Raw genomic sequence first — 20,017 nt, 5'->3', positions numbered from 1 at the left:
CTTCGCGATCGAGACCCGAGGTGGGCATGGCAACACGGAACGCTCCAAGTTCCAGTGACTCCGGCCTGCCGTCAGACCTTCACCCTGTTGACGAACCTCAGTTTTCTACGGGCCGGAGTGCCCTTAGAACGAGTTTCCCGGCATGTTGTTGTATCAACAGATGCCTCCACCACGGGCTGGGACGCCATGTGCAATGGACATGCTGCCGCGGGCTCCTGGACAGGACCCCAGCGCCTTTGACATGTCAATTGCCTCGAGTTGTTGGCTGTACGTCTCGCCCTGCACCGCTTCCGTGCGTTGCTCAGGGGTCAGCACGTACTAGTCCGATCAGACAATACCGCGACAGTAGCGTACATCAACCATCAAGGTGGTCTGCGCTCCCGCCGTATGTCGCAACTCGCTCGCCACCTCCTCATATGGAGTCAGAAGCATCTGAGGTCGCTTCAAGCCATTTATATTCCGGGAGACCTGAACCTTGCGGCCGACGAACTGTCTCGGCTTCGGCCTCCTCCATGGAGAATGGAGACTCCATCCCCAGACGATTCAGCTGATTTGGGATCAGTTCGGGGACGCACAGGTAGATCTGTTTGCCTCCCACGACTCGTCCCATTGCGACCTGTTTTATTCCCTGACCTGGCGCACAGCTGGCCGCGGGGCCTACGCAAGTATGCGTTTCCCCCAGTGAGCCTTCTTGCGCAGACCTTGCGCAAGATCAGGGAGGACGAGGAGCAGGTCATTTTGGTTGCCCCGTATTGGCACAACCGGACCTGGTTCCCAGAACTAGTACTCCTCGCGACAGCACCTCCCTGGCCAATTCCCCTGAGGAAGGACCTGCTTTCTCAAGGACGGGGCACCCTATGGCACCCTCGCCCCAATCTTTGGAACCTCCACGTGTGCTTCCTGGACGGGACGAGGCAGGTTTGAGTACCCTACCACCAGCGGTGGTGGCTACCATCACTTCCGCTAGAGCATCGTCCACGAGACATGCCTATGCGTTGAAGTGGAACCTCTTCGTCAACTGGTGTTCTTCTAAACATCAAGAACCCACGAAATGGGTTACGTTACGTCTCCCTGCCACTTCCGCTGTACCGCTGGAACACCGGAGTTCAGTCTCAGGCTCCTCAGCGAAGAAACATATCTGCATGTTGCCAGCGTACTTCCTTATATACCCACGAGGTGGGGCGGAGTTATGCTATGCAAATTCCGCAGACCCATGGCATTTCATTGCCATTGGCTCGTTTTGTATACTCGAAGGTGAGAGGCTTTCTAAGCGAAACCCCATTCGTCGTGATCCGACGTAACGTCTCCGTTCCCTACTCAGGTTACATACATAACCGAGACGTTCTATCATTCACCATGCCACATTTGAGTGATCAATGCAAAAAATGTTAGTGTATATATATATATATATTTTTTTGTTTTTGTTTATGTATACTGTGTATTCTATATACAGTACCAGTCAAAAGTTTGTACACATGAATGGGAAAATATAATATACACATAAATAATATTGCTACTGTATTATAATACATAAATAATATCGGCCGATATATCAATATCGAGCTTTTTTACTCCCTAATATCGGTATCGGCATCACCATCACCCCCAAAAATCCATATCGGTCGGGTTCTACTAAAAATCCAACTTTATTGTTTCGTATTTAAATACATTTTATGTTTACGGGACCCAAGGAAATTAGTAAGCAACACAGTTACAAAAAATAAGTTAAAGTAAATATATAACCACACTTAATCAACAACAAGTTTGAAAATATTACGTTTATTGATACGAACTCAGGGCGCTCCCTTATATAACTAGAAAGTAAAGGGTTATAGGGATAAGTTCACCCAAAAATTTTAATTAGACCATAATTTACTCACCCTTAAGCCATCCTAGGTGTATATGACATTCTTGAAGATTGTATTGACAATATTGGAACTGCATAGTAAATCAGAAAATCAGACCTTTTGAAAGGATACTGGCAAGTCCCGTTGACTCAGCGCGCTTCTGACATTGGTGCTTTTGTTACGCCAGATTGTTTTGCCCAATATACACGGATGGCTTTCGGGTTGCACAACATGTTGCACCTGCAACCTTTCAGTGCAAAATGCAGTCAGTCTTGAGAGACGTGGAACGCTGTAACGTGTATTTGGATGATGTCGATCAATAAGATAAAGAGATAATACATGCTATTTTATCTGTGGGCACTGGGCATAGAAGGGAATGGAGGCAGTTATTTAAACTTAAAAGAAGGTCTTCAGAGAGCTTTTTCAAACTGTTGTCAGTGATTGTTACCAAGGCAATTATCATGAGACCAGTGTCCATATATAGCAATCCAAATCAAACCTTTGCTAAATACTACAGGAAGCATGTGAACGGATAACATGGTAAGATTCCAACTGAATTATAACTGAAAAAAAAAGAAAAAAAGTATGCTACTGTTATAGGATTTGATGTTTGCTTGTTGGTGTTTTTCATCTACAGACTTCATATTGACAGTGAAAATTCAACTTAATACAACTAGTTTTCAAATAACTTCCCAAAAACAAATTACATATCATTCAAGATGCAGTCACTATTAAAGAATGAGTCCAGTGTCTTGGTATTTACACTCTCTGGTCTGAATGAAACAATGGAAAATAGATATGTCTTGTTTTCTCTTACCGTACTGTACTATCCCTTGATGGTCTTTTGTAATTTAACTATAATTATTACTATACTCTTACATAAGAAGCTTCATGAGCCGATGTATTTGTTTATATGTAATCTGTGTGTAAATGGACTTTTTGGCACTTCTGGATTCTACCCTAAATTCTTGTATGATTTATTATCCCATGATCATGTGATTTCTTATATTGGATGCCTGATTCAGATATTTGTTATTTATTCATCTATTCTGTGTGACTTTTCAACATTAACAGTGATGGCATATGACAGATATGTGGCAATATGTAGACCACTGGAGTATCATTCAAAAATGACAAATCAGAAATTTTTTAAATGTATCCTTTACTGCTGGCTGGCTCCATTTTTTTCCATGTCTGTTCTAATTATTTTATTATCTAGACTCACTTTATGTGGCTTTAATATTGAAAAGTTATATTGTGAGATTTGGGCAGTTGCTAAACTTTCTTGTTTTTCTACAACAGTAAATAATGTGTTTGGGTACATTGTTATTCTTACATACTTTGGACATGCAGTATTGATATTTTGCTCATACATTCACTTGATTAGAAAGTGCAGGAAGTCAATTGAGGGCAGACATAAATTCATGCAAACATGTGTGCCACATCTGCTTGCACTGATCAATGTGACAGCTGCGTTTATGTTTGATGTGCTGTACAGTCGTTATGGCTCAAAGAATGTGCCTCAAGGTGTGCGTAATTTCATGGCTCTTGAATTCTTACTTGTACCACCTATTTTAAATCCTCTCATTTATGGACTAAATATGACAATAGTTCGCCAGCAAGTTATGAGAATGTTTTTCAAGAAACAAATAGGAATATCGGAGTGAATATTTCTGTTTCAGTAAGATTGTGTGACTAAAAAGTCTAAAGGAATAATATATGTTTTATATGTTGTAGCAACTCAAAATGTAATAACAAAGCATAATGAAATAACTGCACATTCTGTTATACATGTAGGTATTAAGCCTTGTCTGTGAAACACAACAGTTAAATAAAAAAAACTGTGATGATGACATGCTCCATTATTTTGAGTCACTTATACATTTCACAAATTTGTGTGCCCATTTAATCTTAGCATAAGTGGTAAACAGATTTGGCTTGCTGTCTGCTATAGAGGGGCTCAGAGGAGAAGGGGAGGAGGAGGGATCCCGAAAGAACTAACAATGAGAAATGGTAAGAGGCTGGTTTTTATACCTTGGTATTAATTAGAAGATAAGATGGGCGTACTCCTCCCGAAATTACGTTAATAACTTCACTAAGATTTATGCACTAAATAAAAAAAAAGTAAAGTTTCTGCTTTCTATTATTGTAATTCTAAGTGTTTAATCATTTTTGAGATATAGTCATTTAAATGGTTGTCATAAAATATATTCTACAAAAAAGCAAAATGTATTAATAATTGTAGTTATTGTCACATATTGTCACGTACTGCTTGTCAATAAACACGACGAAGGAGATTCACTTAAGAAGAATTCAAAAATACACCAAGATGTCAGAAAAAAACGTACAAGAACAGCTGAGATTTATTTGGAGTCAATTTGGAGACATTTCAGGTGAATAAAGGGCATTACAGATGATTCCATTACAGATGAGCTTGCTGATTAGTTAATTCTTAAGTTAATTATTGCAGTGGCATTACATAGGTTGTAATTTCACATTAAAGGTGCAAATGGTCTGATTTTATTTATCTTTCTTTCTTTTTTACATCACAAAACCAAACTGTTTTAACAGGGGTGTGCAGACTTTTTATATGATGGTTAGTTGTACTGTGTTTTTCAACATGCCCTCTAATGAACCTTCAGGCTTTGTTTTGCTGTAGCTTGTATTAAAGTAAAGCAATGTTTGCTTAACTTGTGATCTGTGCTGCTGTTGACTGAAGCAGATAACGTGATCTCTCTCTCTCTCTCTCTCTCTCTCTCTCTCACTCACACACACACACACACACACACATTTCTCTGAAAGTTTTCTTCTAGGATGCTATCGCAGAGGAATTTTGTGTGTGATCATGATGATATAAAGCTGGCAAAATGAGCCTTGTGGATAAATCATACCATTACACCCAATTGTGGTCCATTCAGTCCAACTATCATTAAAATGTAGCATGGAATGCATAACTTGACTGAGTGTGAAACTTTTAAAGGGACACTTCACCCATTTGCATTAAGCTTTGTATTGTTAGAAACCCAGTCATATATTATAATAAACGTGGATTTTTCATTAATTTTTCCCTGAGATGGGAGAAATAAGGATTTAAGTGTTTTACTTCCTGCTTATTATGACGTAAAAATCATCATTTTGCGTCATAATAAGCAGGAAGTCACATTTCATTGAAAAGTGTAGAGACTACAAACACTAGCTCCTCATTATTCCAGGGGGCGGGACCCGCTCACGCTACAGGCCTATTACAGATCAGTGGGTGGGACTTCACTTTCTGAAACTAAAAGCAATATCCTCCATCTTGTTTGGAAGCTAAGCTAACAGGCACTGTGGAGCAAGCTGTGAAGATATGACAATAGCGGAGGGTAACGTTACTCAATATGATGTAGAAGAAGAGGATTTCGGAAGTCTGATGCTCGAATCAGGTGTTTGTGGCTACCTTTACAAGCCGCATAGCGAAGAGCAGCCGAGGCAGAAGACCTGCCTGTCGCGGACGAGAAGCCCAGACTGGCTCGAGCTGGGGGCGGACTGGTGGCGCCGGTGATCTCACTATGCAACTACGAACCGCTACGAACACAGAGATAGAGTCCGTCTGCTGCAAAGCATTTAAACGATGCCAATTTCTCCTGGACGAAATCTCTGAATCAGACGAGGACACGGACGTTTGTGTTGTGAACCATCCTAGTTTCGCACCGCATCTGACTGAACATCCCGGTAACGTAACCATGCAATAATTCACCACTTCGAAAGAAATACAAATGAGGAGTAATTCATTAATGAGTTCGCCAACTAACTAACGTTAGACATTTTGTGTGAAATGAATTTCAAGCTCCGGTGGTAGATAGCCTTATGGACGGATGAGTGATTCATATGCTGTTCTGGATTAGTGGGAGTGGCTTGCGCAGCTGTGCAATGTGGTGCATTGTGGGAGTTGTTGTCTTTCATACAAATGCGTCCTGAAGTTACTTTCTTTCTTTCCTCGGTCAAGAAGGCACCAAATTCAAAATTTATTTTACATTTCGACTACATATATGACCCACTTTCAATAAAGATCAATGTTCCCATGGGTGAAATGCTCCTTTAATTTGGTTTACAATTCTTAAAACAATTAAATAAAAAAATGATCTGTATACTATTCTATGTAACATTTATTGCACCAGAAAAAAAAAAAAAAAATGAAAACATCTACCTGGAGGGGTTTATAAGACAAATAATCTTTTTGTGAATATCAGGCAGGTTTAAAGCATAAACAAGGGGGTTCGGGATGGGTGGTATAATAAGGAACTCCAGTGAAAGAAAAACTGACAGCCATATAGGAAGTTGTAAGGTACAACTCGAATCAAAATGACCTCAGAAATAACAGCAATTGAGAAATTCAAAAGGACCACTATGTGTGGAATACAAGTTTGATAAGCTTTGCCCTTGAACTGTGATGAGCTTCTTTGACAAACAATAAGAATTTTTACATAAGAATATAATATTAAACTAAAAGGGATGACAGTAGTTGTGATTAATATAAACAAGCCCAAAACATTATAAATTATTGTGCTTTCGCAAGAAAGCTTGACTAATTCATAGTTGTGGCAGTAAACCTTAAATAATTTGTTACCACACATTCTCAGTTGTGTACTTAAAAGACCACCAATACCAAGTAAAATCATTGGATTAAGCCTAGTTTATATCTACTGAAATAATTAAAAACCTTGGTGTAATTATGTTGTGGTATTGTAAAGGTTTACTGATTGCAGCAAATCTGTCTAATGCCATTAACATTAATTTTGTACATTGATTTGCTGCATACGTGAAAATGACATAAGACTGTAAGACACATGCTTCATGGGAGATTGAGTGTGTATCAGACAGCAAGTCTGTCAGTAATCTTGGGAAAAAGCCAGCTATTCCAAACAAAGAGTTGATAGACAAACATGAAATCAGAATGTACATGGGCTGGTGTAAAGTCCTTTCCAGGAAAAAAAAAAATATATACAGTATATAAAGGCATTAAAGGATATAATAGCACAGTCTAAAATAATTCCCAAACTGAAGAAAGTATATTTTAATGATTTAATTTGATTAATCTAATTTAATGTTTTTTATATATATATATTTTTTTTATCTCTTATCAGCTTGCAACATGTGTCTATTGTTAATTCATATGTACAGATATATGCATATCTGCCTATGCAGCAGCTTGTTTTCTCACTCAGCAGCACATGTTTATATAGTTGTATTTGTCTATTTCTTCCATTAACCTGTGCAGGGTGAATAGTTACTTTACAATGGTCTTTCAGCTGTTTCACCAAATTAAAAATCTAGAGCAGCTGGGAAAAGCTGTGCAACAGTGCGGGTTTATTTGGCATTGGCTATACACCTTTGACTATCTGGAAAAGCTGTTTGTGTGGGGGAGGGCTCTACACATTTCTCATGTCTTGTCTCCTGCTCTGTTGGGGGGGTTATTCAATCTATGTTATGTGTGCAGCAGTAGCATGTTTTACATGCTCACAGCAATGTCTGCGAATGTATTTCAGAAACTTTCAGAAACCCTCCACCTTTCCCAGATCCACCTGTATAGATCTGCTACACGGGGTTATTTCATCTATGTTATGTGTCCAGCAGCAGCATGTCTTACATGCTCACAGCAATGTCTGTGAATGTATCGGCAGTAGCAAGTCTCTGTACTTGTTCTGCAGCAGCGTAGCAGATCTATTCCACCAAGACCAAATACATTAACATTGCCATGTCCTTTACCATTACCATTACCATGCCAATCTCTCAGAAAGTTGTCATGACAGAAATATATATTTATGTTAGAATGGCTTAATGTACATCATTTCCTGCTTCTGTTGTGATCTTCATATTACTAATGTAATATTACAGTTTTTCTCGATTGCTTAAACACTATAACCAGGCTTTTGAACTAAAATTTCAAAACCATAATGCCATTTATCAAAAAGCACACCCATTTCACTAAACTATAAACACTATTCCCTGTTTTGACACATGAGTGATGTGATGACGTCGTAAGTCACATGAAAACGTCAACATGGCGGATGATGTACTGCTCGCATTCATACTTAACGAGATCTGGCTATTCACAACTTTCCCGAACTCTGACCTTTCCCATGATCGCTATGGCAACGTAGAACAAGCCGGTAACAAACTTCCGGTTTACTTTAGCCTGAAGATACTGCTATCAGAGAGCCTCAACAAGCCCAAACAACTTGCTTGGGTAATGACGAGTAGAGCATAGATCGGGCCCAAAAAATCAAGCCCGACCTTACCTGAGCCCGTTGTGTCCAAGCCCGGCCCAGCCCGACACATTAACTGTAATTATGAGCCCGATTTAGACCCAACCATTTTTAATACTGGGCCGTTATAACCAGGGTAATTTTTAACGGCAGATAATTTTTTAACATGTGCTGAGGGGGTGCTAGATATATTATATATAAATACTTTTAATAAATGAGCAAAAATTGGCCACTTAATATTTAATATTCAATTATTTTAATGATCACAATTAAAGTATTCATTTTATTAAATTGAACAAGCACAACATTCAGCTTTCAATCAAATATTATTAAAGATTTATTATTATTAATATATTATTTCAACACTATGGGCCCTATTTTAACGATCTGAAACGCAAGCGCAAAGCGCAGGTAACTTTGTGGGCGGGTCTTGGCGCTGTTGCTATTTTCCCGACGGGATAAATGACTCTTGCGCCCGGCGCAAATCTAAAAGGGGTTGGTCTGAAGTAGCTTCATTATTCATAGGTGTGGTTTGGGCGTAACGTGAAATAAACCAATCAGAGCAACATCTCACATTCCCTTTAAGAGCAGGCGCGCTTGTTCTAAAGCGGATTCCTATTATAACGGCGGATTTGCCAGGCGCACGACAGGAGCGGTTCAAGGCCGAGGAGACCGACGTTCTCTTCAGGGACGTTGGGGATGGAGAAACACACCCAAATTAACTTCGGTTAAACAGGCGTGTATGATAATTTGGGTAAATGTGTAAGCTAGATGTATGCTTTTATAATAAAATGTATGTCTATCTATCTATCTATCTATCTATCTATCTATCTATCTATCTATCTATCTATCTATCGTAATAATGTATGATTTGCAAAAATGATAACTGCTGCGTCTGTGTGTAGATGAGAGAATCAAAGTGTATGCGCGTTGTGCACACGCTACATTGATTAAGGCCATGCGCCCTTAAAATAGCATATGAATAACATGCGCAACGCGCCACTGACTTTAAACTGTTTTTTTTTCGGTCAGTGGTGCAATTGTTTTCTAAACCTGTAAAATAGCATGAGGGAACGTTTGCGCCGGAACACGCCTCCTCTTTGCGCTGAACCGCCCCGGGGAGCGCAAGTGTATTTCTTAGTTAACCGACGTGCATCTGTGGGGGGCAAAGTCCGCTTTGCGCGGGTGCAAAATAGGAATGATACATGCGTCGGTGTACAAAGTCAATTGCGCTGGGTGCAAGATAGGGCCCAATATCTCGTTATTTCGACATAATATGTGTGCCGAGTGTGTGTGCAACAAGCAAGATGTGCATTTGTAAATCCGGTGACACGCGTACATTGATTTTTATTAATAAACTAGTGTTTTCTGTCCGTGTCTGCTGCAAAGATGAAGTTGAGGACCGCCATGAGAGAAATGCACATCTTGAATTACATAATCAGAGAGTAACCAAAGCTGGTAACACTTTATAATAACTGCACGCTATTAATCATTAGTTAAGCATTACTAAACTGTTAATACATCATTTATAAAGCATTAATAGACATTAATAAGCAGTTTATAAATACAGTTATAAATGCTTTATTCTTGATTTATAAGCATATCTATAATATGTTTAATAATTGTATTGTCATACTTTATTAATGATCAATTTATCATTTCTAAATGAAGTATTGCATTATTTACAAACCAGTTACATTATTTACCATTATTTACAAACTAGGTGTTGTCATTGATTAATAAGATCACTTAGAAAGTGTAAGTAAATGTGGTAAATACAGGTAGTTATAAAGCATTTAGTAGTGGTCAGTTAACTATTTCTGTGAGCTCATCTAAAGTGAGGACTAGTTATGCTTTGTAAAGCATTTATAAAGGAGATTTAAAGACTCATTGATCTTCTAAACAGAAAAAGGAAACAAACACAACACAGTGATACAGAACATAAAAGTATTTAACATCTTTGTAAATGCTTTACGAAGCATAACTAGTCCTCACTTTAGATGAGCTCACAAACATAGTTAACAGACCACTACTAACTGCTTTATAACTCCCTGAATTAACCCTGAATTACAGTAGAAATACATGTTAATAAAGCATTTATTAACACACTAAGTAACTATTACTATATGTCTGAATAATAATATGTATTTAAACAGTTTATTAATCATTTACTTACACTTTCTAAGTGATCTTATGAAGCACTGACAACTCCTAAATAACCGGTTTGTAAATAATGCAATACTTCATTTAGAAATAATAAATTGTTCATTAATAAAGTATGAAAATACAATTATTAAACACATTATAGATATGCTTATAAATCAAGAATAAAGCATTTATAACTGTATTTATAAACTGCTTATTAATGTCTATTAATGCTTTATAAATTATAAATTATGAATTAACTGTTTACTAATGCTTAACTAATGATTAATAGCGTGCAGTTATTATAAAGTGTTACCCTAAAGCTTTCTTTAGATATACAGCTATATTTCTCATGTCTGAGTTTCGGTTAATTTATGATGAGATGCGCTCCTGTTCACGTGCAATGCCAGTAACTGCGCCGGCGCCTCCATGTCATGATTTATATTGTCTGCTATATTTGCTTCTTATTTATTAAATATCCAGGCAATTGGTTGATGAAAAATGTATTAAAATTAAGATACAATTTATATAAAACGAAATTCACTTTAAAGAAAGGCTTTCTACAAAACTTAATGAAGAAAATTAAGTTTAATCATGTCTGACCCATTAACAAAATCATGTCTGACCTCCCGATGCATCCTATCATGGTGTTCACGTTTCATAATCAACATAACTTAGATGGAAAAAATAACATTATAATATTTGAACAAATATGAAACTAAATGCTCTTATTTAATGGCTACAACAAATATAGTAGGCCTACATACTCTCTATTTGTACAAATTGCTGCACATTCAAGTTAATTCTCGAATTAATTTTCAAATTATTGAAAACAATAAACATACCATTTAAAAAAATATATACAGTTGTACTGCAGTTTTTTCTAAGTAACATTACAAGAAACACTCTTTCTGCGTAGATGGTCCATTTATGTTGGAAACAGCTCCCATTCATAAAATCCTTCAGTTTTCGCGTGTTGTTTGTGCACCCGACAACGGTACACGTTGAGCCACAAGGAGCCATTGCTTAATCTGTCAGCATTACTACTTGTCAGTAATCAGTTTCACCCGTTTGTACCGCGACGCGAGTATCCCTTGTGTGCTAGCTTAGGCTGAACCGGAACTGAGATACCGTCAACAGGAAGTATCGAGTGTCGTGGCGACGCCCATTAAGACTCGCAGGAAAGTTGTGAATAAAGTACCTACTTTTCTTAGCGCTCGTTAAGTAAGTACTTATTGAAATTAAGTACCTACTCAGTGAGTACACGGTTACGAACGCAGCCATTGAGTTTTGAAAGCATGAATAGGAGGGTGGGTCCACCTTCTCGCTGACTCTAGGTTTACTCTTATCTGATTGGTTCAACAAACACGCCAGTCACCAGAACACATCTTTGTCTTCATTTGGCTCAGAAACGTTCTCGTTGCTGAAATGGTACTTTTAATGCACACATACATGTTAAATAAATAAACAAATAGATCATGATTGCTTAATAGCCTGTGCACCATTAGGTTGAGTATATGAGTCCATACTGAATTTCGAGCTGGTGTGTTAAAGCCCCAAAAATAACCAACTGCAGAACCGCAGAACCATACGTCATAGCAGTGTGAGGACGACCGTGCCAGCTTAACACTCTGATGCCGGAAGTGGGCGGGGTAGCAGTATGATGACAGAAGTGTACGGAGTTCCTGTTTAGACAGTAAAAGGACAGTAAAAGGTTTAGACAGTAAAAGACAGTAAAAGATAGACAGTAAAAGGTTTAACTATGGCGGAGCACACAGTAGAACAAGAAAAAGAAGAAGAGAAAGAGGTAAAAAGAAGATCTATCTTTGATGGATGCAACATACTTAACGTTATACGCTTATACAAAACGGCTCTGCGCTGAACTGGTTTTTTGAAACGAAGTATTTTGAAACGAAGTATTTTGTAAGTTAATATTTAACAATATCACAGTATCACTTTGTTGGGTTACATATTCATGGTTTGTGATTTAATTTGTTGTTGGTGTTGTATTTTACAGCATTTGTTAAATTTTCTGACCATGAGAATTGCATTAATTGTATTTTATTTCACCTATAGAAGCACATAACGATTCAGAGAGGGTCAGCGCTACCACCTTTGGACCAATGCACAACATGCTGCAGTGCCCATTTTCACTGCCCATTTTGTGATGGCAGTATTTTTAAACCAACAGGACGGGACAAATTGAACAATCATATTAAAATCCACTTCAAAAAGGCTGTTGTTCATGGAGGTATGAACATCTGGAGTTATTTTTTAATATACAGTGGCAATAGATATTATTTGACATTTATGCATTTGGCAGACACTTTTATCCAAAGCGAATTGCATTGCATTTCAAGGTACACATATTTAATAGTAGTCCCTTTGGAATTAGATGGTTTTCTGCATGATTTAGCCATAAAATATTAATTTATCTTTATAAATGTCTAAATTCAGTGTGCAAAAACAATGCACACTGAAACTTGAGCTAACAAAACACAAATAATTATATATTTGTGTATTTGTATTTTGTTATAATAATATTTCATATTTATGAATGCATCCCATTAAACATTTAAACCCACAACAGGGATAAGTTTGAATTATTGTAAATGTGTGCCTGTATAACTTTTATAAGATTTATTTTCTTTTTATTAATTTATAAGGTTTGATTTTGTTTTATATAATTTATTTTAGTTTGATTTTGTATTTTTATTTAATTAGAAAACAGCTAGTGTGTGATTTATTTTTATATATCAGAGGAAAAACTCTGTAACTCTGTCTATAAAAAACTTAAAAAAAAACAGATTCATTCGGACCGCTCCGTCACTGAGTCATCTGAAGCGGTTTCTCGGTCAGTACAGTAACAACAAATAGTTGCTTTTACTCCCAGTGTCGGACACTTATTAAACAGCGTTGCGACAACCAGTGGGAAGCGTTTCAATTCGACAGAAACCTCTCTGTTACAAACCACAAATCACTCGATGATTTAACTAGTATTAAATCGGATGAAACAGCCTCAACATTCCCAACAAGACTGATGAGGAAAGCAGGAGAAACATTGTGGCATGAACAAAATTAGAACACTTTAAATCCCCTAATCACCCTTACAAACATTTACCATGAATGTACTGTAGTAATTTAGGCCTACCATGGCTGGGCAGAAATGTGCAATATTTATATTGAATACTATGTAGTAATAAATAAATATAGTAAATATATATATTTACTATAATATTATACAGTATAATAGTAAATATAGTGATTTATATTGCATTAGATTTATTAGGTGGGTAGAGGAATATATAATTAATGTTTGTTATGAAATTATGTCAGTGTCTTTGTAAAGGTGCATATAGTTTTTAACTTGTGTTTAGGCATTTTTTATACAGTGGGAGTGAGTAGCCTGTGGTTGTCAAGTCTCACTGTCAGAACATTTTCATTTAAGCATAACAATTATAAATAAAATAATTATTATTTCTCACCAACAGCTATGAGTTTGTATAATTAATTTATTTGTTCCAAGGAAAATAGTTGTACACAGCTGTAAATTAGGCTATCAAGGTTTTATTTATTATGGTTTTATATATATGCATACTGTTGGGTACCACATTTCCAAGTAAATACCATACTTTTCTAGGGTTACTTTAACTTATTTATTGAAACTGATTATTATTCAATAAATAAGCTAAACCCCCAAACCGGCCCACCGGCCCACCTCAACTTTTCGATTTGATAATCCGGCCCGTGAATGAAGCTAATTGAATAGCCCTGCTTTATGGCATCATATTATCTTCATAGTTTCCCGCATCCCGCGACTAGCATGGTGGGGCGGGACTTCAACCTATACTTAATGTGATTGGATGATTACTGCAATGTCAATCATCACACTAAAATACATTTCACTTTGATTTTATAATTTCTTACACTTTTATTATTAGTATTATTTCTGGTTAGAATATTATTTTAACACTCTTTAATTTATTATACAGGGTTACAAGGTTTTTTTTTTTTTTTTTTTTTTTTATCTTCATTTGCTCTAAGGCTGTGGCCGAAGTCAGTTGTAGTTCTTGTGTTTCTGCTCGTCGCTTCTCTTTTTTCTGTTCTTCTTGTTTCTCTAAATTGACATTGCCAGAATTCCCTGCATGACACTTCACATTTAATGTTATTTCATTTAAATAATTATGTTTCTTCTTAGTTTTTGTTATCAGTTATGTACATTTTGGGTTTATATTACAACCTATATTGTTTAATGAATGTTTATGGCATTATCTGGAGTTGTGTGTGTCACCATGATGGTGTATTGTATTTGTGTGTATGACTCTGTGCACCTTCTTTATATTAATATGCGCCTCAGCTTGTGGAAAACTAATGGTGGGGAACTTTCAATCATCATGTGGTTTTCTTTATTACTGCCTACATTATTATGGTGGTTGTCAGTATATTCCAAAGGTATAAAGCAGATTTGAATAATTTAGTGAAAATAATTGATAACGTTTATTGGTAAACGAAATAAAAGGGTTGTCCCGTGAAGTCTGAAAGGTTACTACTGTATTTTTTTATGGTAAAGTACTGGGAACCACAGCTGAGTTTTTTTTTTTTTTTTTTTACCATGTTTAAGTCCTTCTGATGTTTTTTTTTTTGCCATAAATTTTAGTCCAAAGTAAGGTTGCTACCATATTTTTTATGGTAGAATACTGGCAACATATCTGACTTTTTTTTAATGTAAATATCACCGTTTTTTTTACATTGTGTTTTTTGCCCGTAAATTTAAGTCCTGTAAAACCTAAAATATTACTTACCATATTTTTTACGGTAAATCGCTTGCAACCAGCTGCCAGTTTTTTTACAGTAAACTTCAGTTCAATACGTAAAACATAAATATTTCTACCATATTTTTTTCTTTACGGTAAAGTACTGGCAACCGCAGCTGCCAGTTTGTTACCGTAATTTGTAACCGTAAATATTCTGTAAATATTTACATTTTTAGTAGTAAAAGCGTAATAATGTTTACGTTTAAATGTTGCCAATACATCCATGTTGTACGTTTCAGCATCTATTAAAACGTACAAAAAGTATCTCTGTAAGTTGTTTATTTACTAGCTATTGGATTGGAATGCGGTTAAAAAAAGAGACGGGTTTTTTATAGTTTATACAAGTTTAGAGAGAGAGATATTTTCATTCCCTTAAGTAGCTAAAGCAAACACACACCTTTATGAGATGCAAGTTAACCCTCTGGGGTCTAAGGTGTTTTTGGGGTCCTTGAGATGTTCTGACATTCCCTGACATTTGTGCTTTTTTCAGTTGCTTATAAACATATTAATGGCAAAGCTGTAATTACACTCTATTTAGCACAAACAGGGCTACCATATTATGTGAGCAACATGAATGTACATGTCTGCATTTTTGAGAGAATAATGTTTATGCATGGTTATTGAAAAAACTAAAAACTAAAGTTTCTGACATAAGGCCACAAAACACATACTAAATATGTGTCAATAAGACTTTTGACTAATGGATGTTGTCGCCTAGAGTTTTTTTCTTCAAAATGATGAGAAAATCATCCTCCCTAATCATTCACATAACACAATACATTGATTTAAATTTTGCAAAACACTTTCTGTTTGGAAAGGCAATATGCGAAGTGGGCGTCAACACTCCAACACCATCATGCATATTTAGTGGTTTGCACCTGAGGAGATAATGGGGCCCGCATACTTAATGAGCCATTCATTCAGGTGTTTGACTGAGCCACAAGAAAGAATGCAAGAGCAACAGTTGGAAGCATCTCAATTTTTTTTAATTTTTCCACAAATTGTGCTTGCAAAATTGGCCTATAATATCCAAGGAAAACATGTCTAGTAATTGTGCAGCTAATTCTCATTCTGTATTTTCAGTTTTGGAATATTTATCCTCTCCCCAAATTTGTCACTAATAAAACACAATAAAAATGATTTAAAGAAAAGGCTTATATTTACCTTTTAATAGTTTGTTTACATCTACCTTGTAAAAATATTTTTTTTATTAAAAAGGTTACAATTACAACAACAATTCAAGTGTAATCTTTCTTTGTAAAAACTAAAGTATACATTTTATCATACATATTTCAAAGTTAAGGATTCATTACTTGAATATAGCCTATATAGGCTACATTGGAATAAACACTATAACATATTATTTGATTACTTTATTTTTGACAAAACATACTATATTTAACATATGAGCAAAAATTGGCAAACAAAAGCTTATTTGATGTGGCAGATATTTTACAGTAAAAATGTATAATCTATCCAAAACTAATCAACAAAATGTTGTCTTTCATATGTCTGTAACATAGGTCTTTCGTTTTTATTCTAAGAAATATAAATGTTAATTTGCAGTTTAATACGTTGCTTATACAAATACATTTTATTTCAACATATTTCAGTCGATTTTTACTCAGTATAGCAATACAGTTTGTTAAAAGCGAAACATTCATTCACACACAGAAACGCGATTCAAATTTAAACCGTCTTTTTGCCAGTTGTGGTAAACAGCGCGCATCTCTGCCGTTCATTCATTCACACACAGGAACGCGATTCACTTGAGAATGAAAAAAAAACTTACTACAGTATTCCATAGCTCAGGATCCGTTGTCCTCGAAATACCAGCACTTCTGAGGTACATTTTCCATTATTATTATTTCGATAGTATTATTCCTCACAGCGCCGCGAGACGGTGTAAACAAGTACAATGATCTGAATAAGCTTGATGTGTTTTCTCGAGCTGATATGGGGGGCGTTCACAGGTTTGCGTGGATTGCCTCAGTCATTTGCGTTTGAATAGCGCACGCTCTACGTGGGCGGGGTCACATTAAAAATAATTAGCTGAGATGAGAACGACTGACATCTCTCTCTTTTCATACAGATTGCATAAACTGAGAATATTTGTTTTTTATAAAAATTACTTAATTTAAAAGAAGAGAATTCAAGCTTCATGCCTGTGTGACTGTTTGACTGAGTATTCGCTGAGTTATGGTTCATTTTCGGACGCGTTTCAGAATGGACTTAACTGACAGAGAGAAGGCAGAACTCGCTTCGTGTTTATTTTTCTTTATTTGGCAAAAAGCACAACACTTTGTTTTTATTGTGAGTATACACAAAAAAAATACACACCTAACAGGATCGATTGATGTATGAAACTCCTATGGAAAATCAAAGTCAACAGAGTATTTATGAGTCTCTTTTACACTGATAAAAAAAAAGCGAGCAGATCACGCCGGCGTGATTGCCGACCTCAGGGGGTTAAAGAGAACTTGGTAAAGATAAAACGTATGATAAAACGTTTCGGGTTATGACTGTAACCCTCGTTCCCTGAGAAGAGAACGAGACGCTGCGTCGAGAATTGACACTTTGGGGAACGCCTTCAGCGTGACGCGTCTGAAGCCTGTATGGAACTAGTCCAATCTCGATTGGTGTTGTGTCATTACGTCACTCGTGACGTCGCATGTGACGGTGATGTGGAAGCTATAAAAGGACGACAGATCACAACAGCGGCAGCTTCTGATTGGTCGAAACAAGTCGTTCTCAGGAGCGCAGGAAGTGTGGCCGAGGGACGCAGCGTCAGGGAATGCGTTCCCTTTCGAGGGAACTCGCGCTGCGTAGGGAATCGACATTTTGGGGAATGAAATGGGCACTGCACCACACTGAGTTGTATGTACCCTGGTGTGAAGCAAGCTGGCACACTCAAGATGAGTGAACTTGTGAACCCAGTGTAGAGGACAGATCCAGACTGTAATGTCTTATGAAGGTGTGTGGGGAGGCCCAGCTGGCGGCATCACAGACCTCTTGAAGGGAAACCCCTGCTAGCAGGGCTTTAGAGGATGCCACTCCTCTAGGTGAGTGGGCTCTTATCTGGAGAGGCGAAGGCAAATTGCACACCTCGTACGCTGAAGAAATGGTCTCTGCTATCCATCTGCTAATAGTTTGTTTAGAGGCAGGGGAACCCTTCTTACGTGATCCAAAACACACAAGCAGCTGGTCTGACTTCCTCCAGCCCGAGGATCTATGTACATAGGCCTCCAGAGCTCGGACCGGGCATAATAGATGTAGCTTAGCTTGATCAGCCGATACATGCGGTGGAGGATGGAATGCCTGAAGAATTATAGACCATGCCACATTTGTAGGCACCTTAGGCACATAGCCGGGTCTAGGGTGGAGAATGGCTCTAACTCTGCCAGAAGGGAACTCGAGGCAAGAGGGAGCAACGGTTAGCGCCTGCAGATTGTCGACTCTTTTCAGGGAAGTAATAGCGAGCAGGAAAGCTACCTTTAAAGATAAAAATTTCTCAGACTCCTCATCCAAGGGTTCAAAGGGTGCCAGGGATAACCCCTCAAGAACCACTGCCAGGTCCCATGTGGGGACCCTGGACTGGATGACAGGCCTCATCCTCCTAGCTCCACGTAGGAAATGTACTATAAGTGGGTGTGTCCTCAAGGTGCCCACCCTTAAAGGCATGTGGAAGGCAACTACGGCCGCCACATAGACCTTAAACAGTACGACCATAGACCAGCCAGTACGGGGCTACTAGGAGCAAGCTTATTCCGTACCGCCGGACCCTCTCTAGAACCCCTGGGAGCAGAGCGATCGGGGGAAATGCATACAGACGTAGCCTTGGCCACGCCTGCACCATGGCATCCAGTCCCAGAGGAGCTGGATGTGTGAGGGAAAAGCGGAGCAGACAGTGGGTGTTCACGTGAGAGGGAAACAGATCCACTTCCGTCTGACCGAACTTCCTCCATATCAACTCCACCAACTTGGGGTGGAGTTTCCATTCCCCAGGCCTCAGCCCCTGCCTTGACAGGATGTCTGCCCCATATTTTTGTCCCCAGGAATAAACATTGCTCTGATTGAGAGTAGTTTTTCCTGGGAGCACAGAAGGACCTGGTGCGCCAGTCTGCATAGAGGGCGCAATCTCAGGCCCCCCTGTCGATTTATATATGAGACCACCGACATATTGTCTGTTCGTACTTGGACATGATGGCCTCTGAGGTCTGGAAGGAGATGTCTGAGAGCCAGAAATACTACCAACATCTCCAGGCAATTGATGTGCCATGAGAGATAGTGGTCCTTCCATGGACCTCTGGTGTAACGGCCCTCCATGACCTCTGCCCAGCCTGTGAGGGACGTATCCGTGGTCAATATTTTTCTCTGACACTGTGCTCCCAACACAGGGCCTAGGGACAGGAACCATGGTTTCTTCCACATGACCAGAGAACGAAGGCATCTGCGCGTTACTCTGATCGTGTGAAATGGGTTCCCCCTTGGGGAAAACCCTCTGGTCCTGAGCCACCACTGCAGGGCTCCAAAAGGTATTATGTTGGACGCTGCTGCCAGAAGACCCAAAACTCTTTGAGAATGTTTGACAGTGATGGCCTGGCCTAGCTTGATATTCATGACTGTTGTAACATAATACGACTCTGGGTAAATGTGAATTAGCTCAAGGATATAGGGAATTTTGGAAATATTAATAATTATAACTCATGGTCATAATAATTCAGAAATCGCATGTACATTTATTTTATCAATTATCGAGATTACCTGGTTCTGTAACTAGTCTGGTCATCAGTCATTCGTCCAGCGAATAAATGTGAGATTATCACAGTTAAGAAGGGGTATCCCTTTACAAACTCCAAGAAAGTTTTATCTTCTGGCCACGAACATAAAACCTTTGGGTTTATAAATTAAAACTACTCAAAGTAGTCCATAATATAGAGCCTGTAGCTTTATAGATCTTTTAATT

The 20,017-nt window shown here is 38.0% G+C and overlaps 2 protein-coding genes and 1 pseudogene across 3 annotated transcripts in view; 1 reads left to right on the top strand and 2 right to left on the bottom strand.

Annotated features, from left to right (window-relative positions):
• LOC311297404 (olfactory receptor 52D1-like) overlaps positions 1-20,017 on the bottom strand; it is a gene marked incomplete at both ends in the record, with an annotated part of 283,003 nt that overhangs the window by 152,997 nt on the left and 109,989 nt on the right. The gene's annotated exons all lie outside the window — the stretch shown is intronic.
• LOC311296888 (olfactory receptor 8B3-like) lies at positions 2,567-3,514 on the top strand (the record flags this gene model as incomplete). The annotated part of the gene is made up of 1 exon (XM_084418872.1): positions 2,567-3,514. One exon carries the CDS (start codon positions 2,567-2,569, stop codon positions 3,512-3,514), a length of 948 nt encoding a protein of 315 aa, XP_084274998.1.
• LOC311296546 (olfactory receptor 11A1-like) overlaps positions 4,827-20,017 on the bottom strand; it is an 84,550-nt pseudogene continuing 69,359 nt past the window's right edge. The window contains exon 2 of the transcript in view: positions 4,827-6,723. The product of the transcript in view is annotated as an olfactory receptor 11A1-like (transcript). The remainder of the gene's footprint in view (positions 6,724-20,017) is intronic.

The sequence above is a fragment of the Rutilus rutilus genome, assembly GCF_951802725.1.
Source record: "Rutilus rutilus genome assembly, chromosome: 9".
NCBI classification, from domain to species: Eukaryota; Metazoa; Chordata; class Actinopteri; order Cypriniformes; family Leuciscidae; genus Rutilus; species Rutilus rutilus.
Note: the sequence above shows the minus strand (reverse complement) of the source record. Positions and strands in the feature narration are given on the sequence as shown.